This window comes from Carassius auratus, unplaced genomic scaffold, assembly GCF_003368295.1.
Source record: "Carassius auratus strain Wakin unplaced genomic scaffold, ASM336829v1 scaf_tig00021008, whole genome shotgun sequence".
Classification (NCBI taxonomy): Eukaryota; Metazoa; Chordata; class Actinopteri; order Cypriniformes; family Cyprinidae; genus Carassius; species Carassius auratus.
In genome coordinates this window covers 423229-437552 of record NW_020525078.1, presented here as the reverse complement: position 1 = coordinate 437552, position 14324 = coordinate 423229, and the positions used below count along the sequence as shown (strand labels likewise).

At 41.8% G+C, this 14324-nt stretch overlaps 1 protein-coding gene and 2 long non-coding RNA genes across 3 annotated transcripts; all 3 read left to right on the top strand.

Moving 5' to 3' along the window:
• The first annotated feature begins 1376 nt into the window (after positions 1-1376).
• LOC113076720 (uncharacterized) lies at positions 1377-2494 on the top strand. The gene is made up of 5 exons (XR_003281230.1): positions 1377-1393; positions 1745-1813; positions 1954-2117; positions 2264-2308; positions 2421-2494. It is a non-coding gene; the product is annotated as an uncharacterized LOC113076720 (long non-coding RNA).
• Positions 2495-2605: 111 nt separating this feature from the next.
• Positions 2606-3421, top strand: LOC113076677 (uncharacterized). Its single transcript, XR_003281228.1, has 3 exons — positions 2606-2691; positions 2814-2921; positions 3316-3421. It is a non-coding gene; the product is annotated as an uncharacterized LOC113076677 (long non-coding RNA).
• Positions 3422-3534: 113 nt separating this feature from the next.
• LOC113076692 (protocadherin gamma-B4-like) lies at positions 3535-11901 on the top strand. Its single transcript, XM_026249374.1, has 11 exons — positions 3535-3604; positions 5356-5468; positions 5557-5730; positions 6154-6279; positions 6378-6629; positions 6761-6859; positions 9825-9997; positions 10089-10237; positions 10381-10676; positions 11145-11255; positions 11854-11901. Exons 4-11 carry the CDS (start codon positions 6181-6183, stop codon positions 11899-11901), a joined length of 1227 nt encoding a protein of 408 aa, XP_026105159.1. The 5' UTR covers positions 3535-3604; positions 5356-5468; positions 5557-5730; positions 6154-6180.
• Positions 11902-14324: the final 2423 nt, after the last annotated feature.

The following is a 14324-nucleotide window of genomic DNA, read 5'->3' as shown; positions in this document are numbered from 1 at the left end:
TTTCCAGACCTATAAATACTTTTTAAAAAATGGTGACATATTCTTCTGAAGAAACGAATGTGTAGAAAGAAAGTACAATATATATATATATCACAGCATTAAGATAAAGTGCTTTAATGGACAAACACACTTTGTTAAGAGACTTGAGACATTTACATTCACACAGGAATATTCCTCTAAAAACACTCAAAGTACTTCCAGGGAACATCTTCAATCTGTAACACACAAGAACAGTTGCACTTTGAACCTTCAGATTTGATTTCTTAACCCTATAATGTCTGATTTATAATAATGAATCGCTCTGTGTTTGTCACATGCCAAGAAATGCCAGTAATGAAAATGTACCGGTTGAATTTGTGTCAGTTCAAGCTATTTATTTTTCCACCATTTCATAATGTTGAAAATGTAATTCACCAGAGTATGTGCCATGGTTATTTTGTTAACATTCGCACAACACGGTTGTTATTATGAATGGCTGTTCTTGATCGTAATTAAATGACACCATTAACAAACAGCTTCCTAAACAAGCCGAAACAATCCCAGAAATATTTTTGTTTTGTTCCATTAAATGCACTATATATGTGATAATGTGTATAATATATCAATGATTTAAAACCAAAGATTCACAAAACATCCACATTATGAAAAGATATGGAAAAATATCTTAAACCTTACAATGATTTCTGAGTGATTTGATTTTAACAGCCTAATCACTGATCACCTAATCAATAGTTCAATTTATATGATCTAACTGGAAGTGTTTTTTTGATGTTATCTCAGCATTACTTGAGTAAACAGCCAGGTCTTGTAACACAGCAGTGCATGGTGTGAATGTATTGTTGTAACATATCTGTTTAACCTCTACAGTCTGATCAACTGCAGGACAAAGTCCAGCATAAAAGTCTTTAGATCTATAACTTCAATTTGGGCTTCTGGTGTCATCCACTTAGTTATTTTAGGTACACAAAGCTTTAGTCTTGCTGTTGTAATTCTTACTCATTAAGACGTTTTACACATTAACAGGAAAAAAAGCTCAATTCCAAAATGAGATACCTAGATGACTGAAACAATTGTATGAGTAGAAATGTCTAAGTCTAGGTTCAAAAATCCTCAAATAAACGTATTATAATTTTTTTTTCTACAACACGTTCTATATGCTGTCAATCCTAGATAATTGAAGCACCTTTGATACCAGCTTACACATCTTTATTTGAGGCCATAACTGTTTATGGCATACAATTAATAAACAGCTCAGAGACCAGTATTGCACAACAAACAGTCATTCTCTTCATAAGACAAGCTGCACTGACTGTGAATTGGGAGAAAATGGCCTTATTCTCTATTTTAATTATTTTGTCCTGTCTACATGTTCACAGTGTAAGGAGTGATCCCGGTAAGTCTAATTTATCTACAGCCAGCTGAAGTAACAATATTAAAATGAAAACATTTGGAAATGAAGCTAATCTTTTTTTAGTAGTTCTGTTTAATTCTATCGATTGTCTATTGTTTAAAAGCATGTTTTAAAGGACAAAGCTCTTCTAATGAATTTAAAATGCCAGTCAGAATTTAGTAGGAAACAATTTTGCTTACTAATATAAGTGGAGTGATTTAAGATTAAATTGGACACCCTGGAGTTTTCACCAAATAACATTTGTTGTTAAATTAAAACACTGAATGATTTAGTCTACTTCAATACTTTAGCTGTTTGATAAATTCTTAAACCAATGACTTGTCACTGTTTAAGGTTCCTCACAGATAAACTGTGCGACTGGAACTAATGTCAATGTAGGGAGCGTCCTCGAGGGATATGAAGGTGAGACATGACTGAATATTAGTAGTCCACGATACTATTTGCAAGTAAAATACAATATTTCATTAACAATACTGATATTTTCTAGTATTTATGGTTTGGCTTGTGTTAGAATTTAAATGTGTATTTAATCTGGTTTCAAGGTGAAGTAGAGCTTCTCACTAATATCGGACCTAATGATCGTCTGGTGCTGGAGTCATATCTGTTTCCTGTTGGTTTGGAGTTTGTGGAGCTGATTTATTCTGAAGGAGATTCATCTGCTTCTGTACGAACCAGAAAACCACTGGACGCTGATGAACTAAAGCAGGTTTGTTCCAGCTTCACTTATTCATTGAGTTAGTAGAGACTCAGCTAGTCTCGGTCTTAACTAAGCTTTCTTTACCAATTCTGACATAACTGATAATATTGCATTTTATTTATTTTTTCACTCTTTGTGTGCTTTATTTCTTCTAGTATGGAGAGAAATTATATTATTCAGTCACCTGCTTGAACACAGGGGTATGTTTATTTATTTAAACCATACCATCATAAAATAATTCAAACAAAGCATTAAAGAAATAAAGATCCAGCACAAAAACGTTGACTATGAAGTCTTCATTTTTCATTTCAGCTAAAAAACCTCCGGACGGTAGACATTCTGGACATCAATGACAACCCTCCGATCTTCCAGAGCCAATCATACAGCAAGACAGTGTCCGAGGTGTGTGTAATGTCACGTCTCCATACAGCTGTAGTGTGTTTGGTCACTGAGAGATCTCACATCTCTTAGTAAACCCTGTCTTTTGCTCCAGACGACGACTGTGGGTTCAGATGTGCTCAGGGTGAGAGCTGACGATGCAGATGTGTCTCCAGAAAACAACAGAATTACATATTCTATACTGGTGAGACGTAAACAGCTCTCATGAATTTGATAAATACAATAAGCTGCACTGTGCAACAGCTATGTAAGCTCAGCTTGTGTCCATATCCTGATTTTAATTGATATCTTCCACTCTATTAACAGCCTCCAGCACCAGATGAGTTTGAAGTGAGACAGGACGGTAACATCAGGTTGAAACAGCGTCTGAACTACAACAACGCTCAACAGTACATCTTCACTGTGGAAGCGAGAGTAAAGATAAACTTTCTCACATCCTTTTGATCAGTAAATTTATTATGATTATTTTAATTACTGTATTTTTTTTTTTTTTAGATTGTTGGATTATTTTAGTAGAAATCTTAAGATAAATAATGGCTTCTGCAGTTACAGTTAAAATGTATAAAGTCCAGTCAAGAGACAGCAGCAGCAGCTTTATTTATCTATCTCTTATTAATTATTACTTTCTGAATGTTAAATATATCCCAAAATAATAATACATTATACATAAGACAAAATTATAAAAATAGTAAATACAGTGGTTGAGTAACTTTAAGTCCAACTGACTGAGATGCATTAGGTTAAAATAAACCACAGTTAAGTTGAGTTAATAGTGGGGTTATTTTTAAGTGAGTTTGTTTTCTTGCAGGATAAAGGAGGATTCAGTGACACAACAACAGTTACAATAACGGTTGAAGATTTTGACAATCTAAACCCTTATTTTGATCACACTCTCTATAAAGCATCTATTGAGGAAAACCAGGTAAGTGACATTACAGAATGATTAAAGCTTAAAAATCCATGTCTGACCGAACAAATAAATATTTTTTTTGTCTGTGCCCAGGCAGGAAAATTGTCAGACGTCACTCCTGAGGAAATAAAAGCTCAAGATGGTGATAGAGGCATCAACGAGCCTGTCGTTTACAGCATAACAGCAGGTACTGTTAACTGAATTACAACACACATACAACGCACATACAATAAATAATAATGTTTCTTAAAGTGATCTAAATAATGAAATGTACTGATCTGAGCACATACAGGTGCTGGTCATATAATTAGAATATCATCAAAAAGTTTATTTCACTAATTCCATTCAAACAGTGAAACTTGTATATTATATTCATTCATTACACACAAATGGATATATTTCAAATGTTTATTTCTTTTAATTTTGATGATTATAACTGACATCTAAGGAAAATCCCAAGTTCAGTATCTCAGAAAATTTTAATATTGTTAAAAGGTTCAGTATTGAAGACACCTGGTGCCACACTCTAATCAGCTAATTAACTCAAAACACCTGCAAAGCCTTTAAATGGTCTCTCAGGCTACACAATCATGGGGAAGACCGCTGACTTGACAGTTGTCCAAAAGACGACCATTGACACCTTGCTCAAGGAGGACAAGACACAAAAGGTCATTGCAAAAGAGGCTGACTGTTCACAGAGCTCTGTGTCCAAGCACATTAATAGAGATGCGAAGGGAAGGAAAAGATGTGGTAGAAAAGAGTGTATAAGCAATATGGATAACAAAACCCATTCAAAAATGTGGGGGAGATACACAAAGAGTGGACTGCAACTGGAGTCAGTACTTCAAGAACCACTACGCACAGACGTATGCAAGCTTTTGGGGAAGTCGTGGCCTAATGGTTAGAGGGTTGGACTCACAATCGAAGGGTTGTGAGTTCGAGTCTCGGGCCGGCAGGAATTGTAGGTGGGGGGAGTGCATGTACAGTTCTCTCTCCACCTTCTCAATACCATGACTTAGGTGCCCTTGAGCAAGGCATTGAACCCCCAACTGCTCCCCGGGCACCGCAGCATAAATGGCTGCCCACTGCTCCGGGTGTGTGTTCACAGTGTGTGTGTGTGTGTGTGTTCACTGCTCTGTGTGTGTGCACTTTGAATGGGTTAAATGCAGAGCACGTATTCTGAGTATGGGTCACCAAACATGGCTTACTTTAACGTCACTTTCACTTTTCACTTTTCTGAGGTCCAAGGTCAACAGAGCCGTATACCAGGAAGTTTTAGAGCACTTCATGCTTCCTGCTGCTGACCAACTTTATGGAGATACAGTTTTCATTTTCCAACAGGACTTGGCACCTGCACACGGTGCCAAAGCTTCCAGTACCTGGTTTAAGGACCATGGTATCCCTGTTCTTAATAGGTCAGCAAACTCGCTTGACGTTAAACCAATAGAAAATATATGGGGTATTGTGAAGAGGAAGATGCGATTTGCCAGACCCAACAATGCAGAAGAGCTGAAATCCACTATCAGAGCAATCTGGGCTCTCATAACACCTGAGCAGTGCCACAGACTGATCGACTCCATGCCACGCCACATTGCTGCAGTAATTCAGGCAAAAGGAGACCCAACTAAGTATTGAGTGCTGTACATGCTCATACTTTTCATTTTCATACATTTCAGTTGGCCAAGATTTCTAAAAATCCTTTCTTTGTATTGGTCTTAAGTAATATAAAAATTTTCTGAGAGACTGAAATTGGGTTTTTTCTTAGTAGTCATCATCAAAATTAAAATAAATAAACATTTGAAATATATCAGTCTGTGTGTGATAAATTAATATAAAATACAAGTTTCACTTTTTGAATGGAATTAATGAAATAAATCAACTTTTTGACGATATTCTAATTATATGACCAGCACCTGTATATCCACATTCTTGTTCCAGTCTTTCCAAATGAATATCAGAGCAACTTTGAAATTGATCGAAACAGTGGCATCATCTCTGTGACAACAGCTCTAGACAGAGAGGAAATTGAACAGATAACGGTTAACATACAGGTATAAGACATTCATTTAAAACGTTGATGTTATGAATCTGAAGAGATTCCAGTATTTTGATCCTTTTTTTTTCATCAATGCAAAACAGGCAGCTCAGCGTGATGATGACAGTAAAACAGCAAATGCTGTGGTGTCTGTCACCATTGAAGACGTGAATGACAACCCGCCCAAATTTGACCAGGATCAATACACAGAGTCTATTCTGGAAAATTCACCACAGGACCAGTTTGTGCTTCAGACTAGAGTCACTGATCTAGACCTGGTACTGTTCCTGAAAGCCTTGCTGTCTGTTTGTACAAATTAATAAATAAAAAAGTAACACTTTATTTCAAGGACCAGTTCTTATTATCATGCATGTAACTAGCATATTGGCTGTTTATTAGTACATACAAAGCACATATTAATTAATGTTCTGTATGACCAGATTTTAGATCCCCATAGTTAATAGTTAGTTAATAGTTAGTTAATAGAGCTGGTCCCCAAATTAAAGTGTGACCAAAAATACACACCCACAAAGGATGAATCTCATCAAAACTTTCATGAAATGTTTAGGTTATAAATATTAAAACTACAAAAGATCTACACTGTAAATAATCCTCAAACTTCCAACCAGGTAGGCTAAGCCTTTGCCAAACCAGAATTGTTGTTTTGATGCACTTACCTTTTCTTGTTTCTTTCTGATCAGGGTGGGTTCTCTACAGGTCACTTTATCATGGACAGTGATACCTTCATGATCAACAGGCAAGGAGTAATATCACTCAGGAGTGATGCCACCTTGGATAGAGAAATTATGAGCAATTACATTATACAGGTACAATGCACATTGCACACATCAAACCCGTCTCTTGAACACAACATGTTCAGGATGTCTTTTCATTCTAAATGGGATACTTGCATTGTCTTCTTTAGGTAATAGCTGTAGACCAGCCTGATGATGGTTTAAGCTCCACAGCTCAGGTCAACATCACTGTTCTGGACGTCAACGACAACAACCCACAATTCCTTCCTCTCCCAGAGCGCATTGAGATTCAGGAAGGTGTGTACACTCCCTCATCACCTGGAGAGGTGTGTGTGATTTCAGCCACAGACTCCGACATTGGAGAAAACGGACGTGTCACCATCTCTACTTACTCACACAGTGAACTATTTAGCTTCAGGGAGGTGAGAGGACTTACAAAAGCGGTCACTGATGCTTTGAGTGCCTATCTACATGATATCATATTTTATAGACATTGTAATGTCAGTGTCCAGGTCTTACTCGGCTTGTACCAAAATATTTACTTTTCTTGTAGGATGGGACTCTACTAGCTATCGAGGCACTGGATCTGGAGACACAGGACGTGTATGATGTGGTCATTGTTGCAATGGATCATGCAATCCCACCAAGAAATGTATTAATTTCCACTTGTTTGCATAATTGAATGGTATAGCTATATGTACTCCAATACGGTTTTGTAATTGTTTTGAATGGAACAATCTCAGTCTCCATAAAAGACAGTGTTCCCACAGACTGTTCACAGATTTGGTAATGCATATAAAAAAAAATTCAAAAACTTCTCATAATGCAAGCATCATATTGGAAGGCTTTACCCAACAGTCTGGAAGTAAAATGTCTATTTGTCAGGCAGCATACCATCTACGTTTTGTCTGTACAAGTGATTCTAAGGAAGAACTATTTGTTGCGTTTGAAAAAAGGATCACACCGACACCGTCCTCTAAGTGTCCTGGACGAGAACAAATGCGAACAGGCCATGTGGAGACACATGGGGATGTGGGCAGGCACACATCTCAGCTGGAAAGTTGATAGGCATGTCTGGAGCCCGTACTGGAGCTTTCTGAGGTGTCAGCTTAAGCGCTGGGGTGTCCTGCCAAGCCGGGGGTGTGGCTTGAGGTGCAACGCCTGCTGTATGTGCCAGGGGCGGCACTTTGCGGAGGTGGTTTGCGTGCCACTGTGTGCCATCGCTCAGCGAGAAGGTGGCTGGGCCCAACTGATAAGTAACTTGGAGAGGAGCAGACCAATATGAAGCGAGTTTGTTGTCTCTGTGGGGACTCCGAACCCAGATCCAATCTGCAGGCCTTTATGTCAGGAACCTTAACGCATGCTGAGAAATCGAATTTCTGCTCCATCCTCCTCTGCTGCCAGGTGACAGAGGCCCTGATACTTGGTAGTGGTTCCTGAGGCACTGCGGGGCTGAGCCTGTCAAGGACAAGGTGGAGCTCACAGCCAAGCATGAGGAAAGCTGGATAGACCCCCGTCGTAGAGTGTTGGGTGGCCCTGTAGTGCAGCAGTGTGTGACTGATGGCCCATAAGAAGGTCCATCCCTGGATCAAGTGCGCTCTGAGACTGTTTTTCAGTGACTGATGGAAATGTTCAACACCACCATTAGCTTGGGGGATGATAGTATGCTGTGCGGATTTTATGAATACCTTTGTTTTTGAGGTATGTTGTGAACTCGGCTGAGATCAACTGTCAACTGCCATTGTCAGTAGTGATAGTGTTTGGAATGCCCCTGCGGGAAAACTTGAGAGGTCACAGAGCCGGTGGGAATGATCTCAGGCCATTTTGAATGCAGGTCATAGACAACCACTAAGAAGTGTTAGTGATGAGGAACTCCCTGTATCTCATCACATATGTCCAGCTGCAGGTGGTCCAAGTGCTGTGATGGCCAAGCAAGAGGTTGTAAGGGTTGGGTGGGGGATGGGGGAGCTGGTGACCAGTCTTACCGCTCAAGAGATAGGCAGCAAAGTATTTCACCAGGGCCTCGATGTCTTTATCTATCCCTGGCCACCAAACCCGGTCTCTGCAGCACTGCTTCAACTTCACAATACCCAGGTGCCCCTCGTGAGCCATTGCCAAGACAAATGCAGGTAGGGTGCTGGGCATGACTGCATGCCAAACAGGTGTTATTCCAGCAGGACAGCTCCTGCTTTATTCTGGAAAATGCTGCCAGCCCTTTTGGTACCCCCTGAATCTAGCCATTCAGAACATAGCCTTGGAACTGAGAGAGGACCAGGTCCTGTTCCGATGCCTCCTTCAATTCTTGTAACGATACGACGGCCTGGAGGGATGTGTAACATCTGGACAATGTACCAATCCACCTGGTCCGAGTCGGTGTGCGTGTGTGTTGTGGGGTTGGGCTGAGCGGAGTGGAACAGTAGATCAGCCACAACATTGTCTCTGCCTGGGGTGAACTTCAGGTCAAAGTTTTACTGGTGAAGACGGTCAGACCAGTGGTGTAGCCTCAGTGGCCTGTCCCAGATGTGGAAAGTAGTGCAGTCAGGGCCTGGTGATCTTTCCTTAGGGTAAAAGCGCGGCCATAGAGATACAAGTGCCACCTCTCACAGGCCCAGATGCAGGCTAATGCTTCACGTTCCCCCACTGAGTACTGCTGCTCCGTCTGATTGAGGGCCCGTGACGCAAAGGTCTGTCCATGCTTGGTCTGTGACAGCACTGCTCCTATGGCTGTAGCTTACGCATCGCAGGTCACCCAGGTGGGGCTGGAGATATCAAAGTGAGCCAACACTGGGTCTGTGATGAGCTGCACTTTGAGCACACACACAGCATCAGAGCATGCCTGTGACCACACCCATGACTCATCCTTATGCAGCAGTTGCCATTGTGGGTCAGTGGTAGCAGAAAATGTGGGAAGAACTTCAGGTAGTAGCCCGTCATGCCCAAAAAGCTGCACTCTCTATTCGTAATGCAATTGTGATTGAGAACGTGATAAATCATCTGGTTCTAACAGCAGAGTTTCACGCACTTTTGCATCATTGGTATGTTCAATTAACTAGTCGTGAATCATTTCATCCTGCAATGCACTGAACTTTGCATGTGCTGGCCAATCCCTGCAAGTTGGCTACGTACTGTGGCACAGACTCACTGGGAAGCTGGTGTCTTTGGCGGAACAGAAAACGTTGCAAGAGGGTGCTCTGTGGGGCTGCAAAGTGTGTGGTCAGTAGTCAGTAGTGTCATAATCGCTTGTGGGGCTGTCTCAAGCGCTCTCAGCACGCGCTGGCCCTCGGCTCCCAAGCAATGCAGTAACACTTTTTTTCACACCGACACTGGGAGTAACATCAATTTTGTTATTGTATCTTTTACTTAACCACTCTTTTTTAGACCCCAGTAGATGAACACATTGGTCAGGCACGACAGAATGCTTTCGGCACAATCAAACTCGATGCATCACTGAACACTAACTCAATATGCATTATCAAACAACACAGAACACAAGAGCACAACACTATTGTTAGAAATTTTGAAAGATTTTCCATGTTTTGTTTCAAGCACTTGGCAGCAAGCAAATATGGGCTTTTGGTCTGTACTACAAAAGGGCTGCTTTTGTTTATTTTCTGCAGAACATCACCACAGTGAGGGTCAGTATCACAGACGTCAATGACAACGCTCCAGTCTTCAGCTCTGACACCTACAGCAGAAGCATTCTGATTAAAGACGCCAAGGTTGGAGAGGTGCTGCTGACAGTCTCTGCCACGGATAAAGATGTCGGGTCCAACGCAATCATTAGCTACAGGTACAGATCAAGACAAATTCTCATTTATTTAGGATTAATAATATGAAGGCACAAAACACTTACCTACATGCATGAATGTTGTCTTCTGTAGTTTCTCTGAAGACTCTTCCATGGTCGCACTGGATGCTGAAACAGGAGACATTACTTTGACCTCTGACCTTAGCGAGGTCACAGAAGACACGCTGCTAAACCTGACTGCTATAGCAACAGATCATGGCAGACCACCAAAATCTGATGAAGGTTTGGGTGTAGCTTGTTCCAACTCATATAAATATGAAAAGGAAGAAACATGTCTGCAAGTGCCAAGTGTTTATACAGTTGTTACTCCATTTCATCATCCATTCTTCATAAAAGACATCCTTTCTTCTTTCTTCTCTCTATAGCCAAAGTCTTGATCCATTTCAAAACTGAAGGTTTGGCTTTTGAGAGCTCCTCCTACAACTTTACAATTAAAGAGAACGAACCTGAGGCAACAATAGTAGGTCATGTCAAGGCATTAACAGGGAGTCCACTGGTTACAGTCAGCTATAACATGAAGTCACATGAGGATGTCTTCTCTGTGGATGGTGAGGGAACCATAAAAGCTCTCAAACCGCTGGACAAGGAGGAAGAGGAGTGGTACTTCCTCACAGTAGAGGCCATAGACTCCAGCAGTCCTCCAAATACTGCAGAGACAATGGTATTTTTCTCACTACAAACTAAGGCCAGAAACATACTATGAAAACAAAGGTGACATATCATGAAAATCTGACTTTTCCCATTTTTAAGTGCTATAATTGCGTCTCAGAAAACTGTGGAAATGTGAAAATATGCCCCTCGTGATCTGCATGTTTCCATCAATGGTGCCACCATTTTCTTTTCTTAAGCGACAATGGTGTACTATTTGTAACTCCATTGTGAAACTATGTTAAAACTTATATGATTTAAAACTCATGATATCAGCCCAAAAAATTATAATAAAAACCGAACATGTTTTTAACAGAGTATCTGAGGAATGAGCTGTAAAGGCACAGCCTTATTTTGGAAAAGGGGGCAGGGAGTAGCAGCTCATTTGCATTTAAAGACACATGCACTAAAACAGCATGTTTCTGCTTCCTCTCAATTCAGGAATTTTCAAAATGATATAATAAATTATCTTTATTTTCAGGTCAGTGTTCAGGTTGAGAACGTAAATGAGGCTCCTGTGTTTGATGCTGCAATATATGAGGCCCATATCCCCAGCAACTCTCCATACAAATGCCCTATAATGAAGGTTCAGGTAAGTGATAAATGTAATAAACTGCAATTATGTACCTTGGTGCGTAACTTTTCCCATTCATGCTACTAAAATCAATCATGCCTTATTTGGGAGATGTGGGCTGCTGTTTTTAAAGTGATCATAATTTTCTGTATAGTTTGGTGTCTGGAATGTTTCTCTCAAAAAGAAGCTAAGCTGCTAGCCAACAAACTATACCTAAACCAAATGAAATTGCATGACCAGACCAGGGATGTCAATAGACTAGACCATTAATAACATATAGTAACTGTACAAAAGTTAAAGGATGGAAAGCCCCCCCCCCCATTTCTGGAGGGGAGATCGGCCACAGCCATCTGAACACCCGGTCTGTGGATCACTTTGAACTTAAAAGGCTGTAGAGCCAGATACCACCGAGTGATCCGCGCATTGGTATCTTTCATGTGGTGGAGCCATTGCAGGGGGCGTGGTCCGAACAGAGGGTGAACTCCCATCCCAGGAGATAGTAGTGGAGGGTGAGGACGGCCCACCTGATGGCAAGGCATTCTTTCTCAATGGTGCTGTACTTAGTCTCTCTCCATGGCACCTAATTCAGCCTGAACTACCTTTTTCTTATGCTCAGGCAAGCGATACGGCCGTCTGCGAACTCCCACGCCCGGCTCAGTCTTGATATGGTGCTGAATCTGGTTGGTACGGCCGGGTAGGGGCGAGAACACGTCGGCAAATTCAGCAATCCGCGCACAGCAATCCGGGCAAATTCAGGCATCTGAGCACAGAGACCCCAATAGAGCCGCGAAAGCAGGCCAATTCGTACCCAAAATTATCGGATGCCAGAGGTGCGGACTAACGGCCACCTCGACGCTATGCTTTTGACCCCGAAATTGGATAAAGACACTACAACTTCAGGATTCACACTGAGGATTTTCACAGATTTTCCCAAAGAACTGAGTAAAAAACACACAGTGCTCAAAAGTACCAATGAACTATTAATTATAAAAAAAAATGGTTTAAATGAAATTGAACTACCTTTTTCTTATGCTCAGGCAAGCGATACGGCCGGCTGCGAACTACCATGTTTCGATATGGTCCTGAATCACCATCGATGACGTGCTCCACGTCACTTCCCTCGGCCAGCAGCCACTTGCGGCAGGAGTCCCGGAACTGTTGGGCCATCGCGAAGGGCCGACCAGCTTTCCCCAAGTCCAGGGACCGGAAGAGCTGGCGATGTTGCTCGGGGCTCCGGCCGACCCACTGGATGATGGCCCTCTTCAGGTCGTCGAAGACCAGGAAGTTCGCCACCGGGAGCTGTTGCACAGCCACCTGGGCCTCAACCGTCTGTTCGGGGGCCACCCACACGCTTCCGCCGACTTCTGGAAGAGCTCCAGGAACGCTTCTGGATCATCCTGGGGCCCCATCTTGTGCAACGGCAGATGCACTGGGACCATGGGCGGCCCGGTGGCCTCGGCGCGAACCTCCCGGTCGATCCAGCTCCGGAACCTCTCGCGGTCCTCCTGCTGGGCTTGTACGATGGCCTGGAACCACCTTTCCTGGTCGGTCCTCAAGTCCAGCAAGGCCTGGTGTTGTTCGCGATGCAGGACCGCGAGGGACACGATGATGTCTGCGAGTGGCGTGGTGGACGGGTTTTGCATGGCAGCGGTGGTCCTTCTTCCTTCCCGGGTTTCGGCACCAGTGTACAAAGGTTCAAGGATGGAAAGGAAGAGGACGAGGGGTCGGCTTGACTGCTGATGTTTTTATTAAAGAATAACTTATGACTACGGTGTCACTCACACCGGCAACAACAAACTAGACACACTTCCGGGTTGCGGCTTCCGGCTCGTGCGGTCGTCAGCAGTCCTTCTCTCTCTACTACTCCGGTCTCCCCTGGCGTTAAATACTCTTTCCACGCCAATTACTGAAACAAGAGACAGGTGTTGATTATTTCCATTCAACCCGCTCACTCACCGTTCGTCTCCCGACTCTCTCTCCCGCTGCAGGCTTCGCTAAACCATGCCTCCACCTCCACAGTAACATTTTTGTTTGTAATTGGTTGAAATGTTGTTTTTCCTTTAGGCATCAGACCCTGATGTTGGTGAAAGCTCAAAACTGCAGTATTCCCTACTGGAGCACTGTCCACTGCTGGATGTAGATGTAAACACTGGTCAGCTCTACGTACTGGATGTATCCGGTATTGGAGACAGTCTGTTCACCTTACAGGTTAAAGCCACTGATGAACTTGGACTATTCACAACTACAACAGTACAGGTGAGCAGAGCCATTTCAATGCCATTTTGATTGAAAGCCATAAAACAAAGCAATCAGTGCAATGCATTCAGTGATCAAATAAAAAAAATTTGTGCTTGCCTGCAGATCAAAGTGAGAGAAATTGCAAGTGACAACTTTGTGGTCATTCCAAAAAAGCCTAAGTTCAAGCTGAAGAAGATGATGCCAAAGAAATGATACCCCTGCTCGGCATGGACTGTTTGGAGGAGTGATTTGTGTACTATACTTCCAAGTCTTGAACAAAACAAGACATAGTTTTTTTAACCAGTTATTTTGAATAAACAGTTCTTTCTGGTTTACAAATGAATTTAAACCATTTTTTTTATAATTAATAGATCATTGGTACTTTTGAGCACTGTGTGTTTTTCCTCAGTTCTTTGTGAAAATCTGTGAAAATCCTCAGTGTGAATCCTGAAGTTGCAGAGCATACTCAGAGAGCTTTATATCCATGGACACCTATTGTAATGTCATGTAGGCTAGATGAAACAGTGTTTTGAATTACACGATTGCATTACATGATTTTAATGTACAACATGGGAGACAGAGAACCACCAGATGCAATGCTTGATGACTGCAATTGTAAACACAACACTTATTTTCATTATTTTGGTGATGGATCAGTAGAGCTAGCTTACTTCCTGCTCTAAACAGACAGATGCTAGCATGATAACAGAACTGACAGAATATGAAAGCTGAGCTATGTTTTATTAAAAGCAACATGCACAATTATTGTGATTACTGGGTGGCTGGTGTGCTACAAATAATGAATGGAAGATGTTAAATATTATTTACAATCATTTACTGTATTATACC

What these genes read in the sequence shown, in the direction of transcription:
- LOC113076692 (XM_026249374.1), top strand. Translation starts at nt 6,181, where the DNA reads ATGGACAGTGATACCTTCATGATCAACAGGCAAGGAGTAATATCACTC. An exon ending in TGAGCAATTACATTATACAG is followed by an intron (nt 6,280 to 6,377) that starts GTACAATGCACA and finishes TGTCTTCTTTAG; the next exon opens with GTAATAGCTGTAGACCAGCC. An exon ending in ACCACCAAAATCTGATGAAG is followed by an intron (nt 10,238 to 10,380) that starts GTTTGGGTGTAG and finishes TTCTCTCTATAG; the next exon opens with CCAAAGTCTTGATCCATTTC.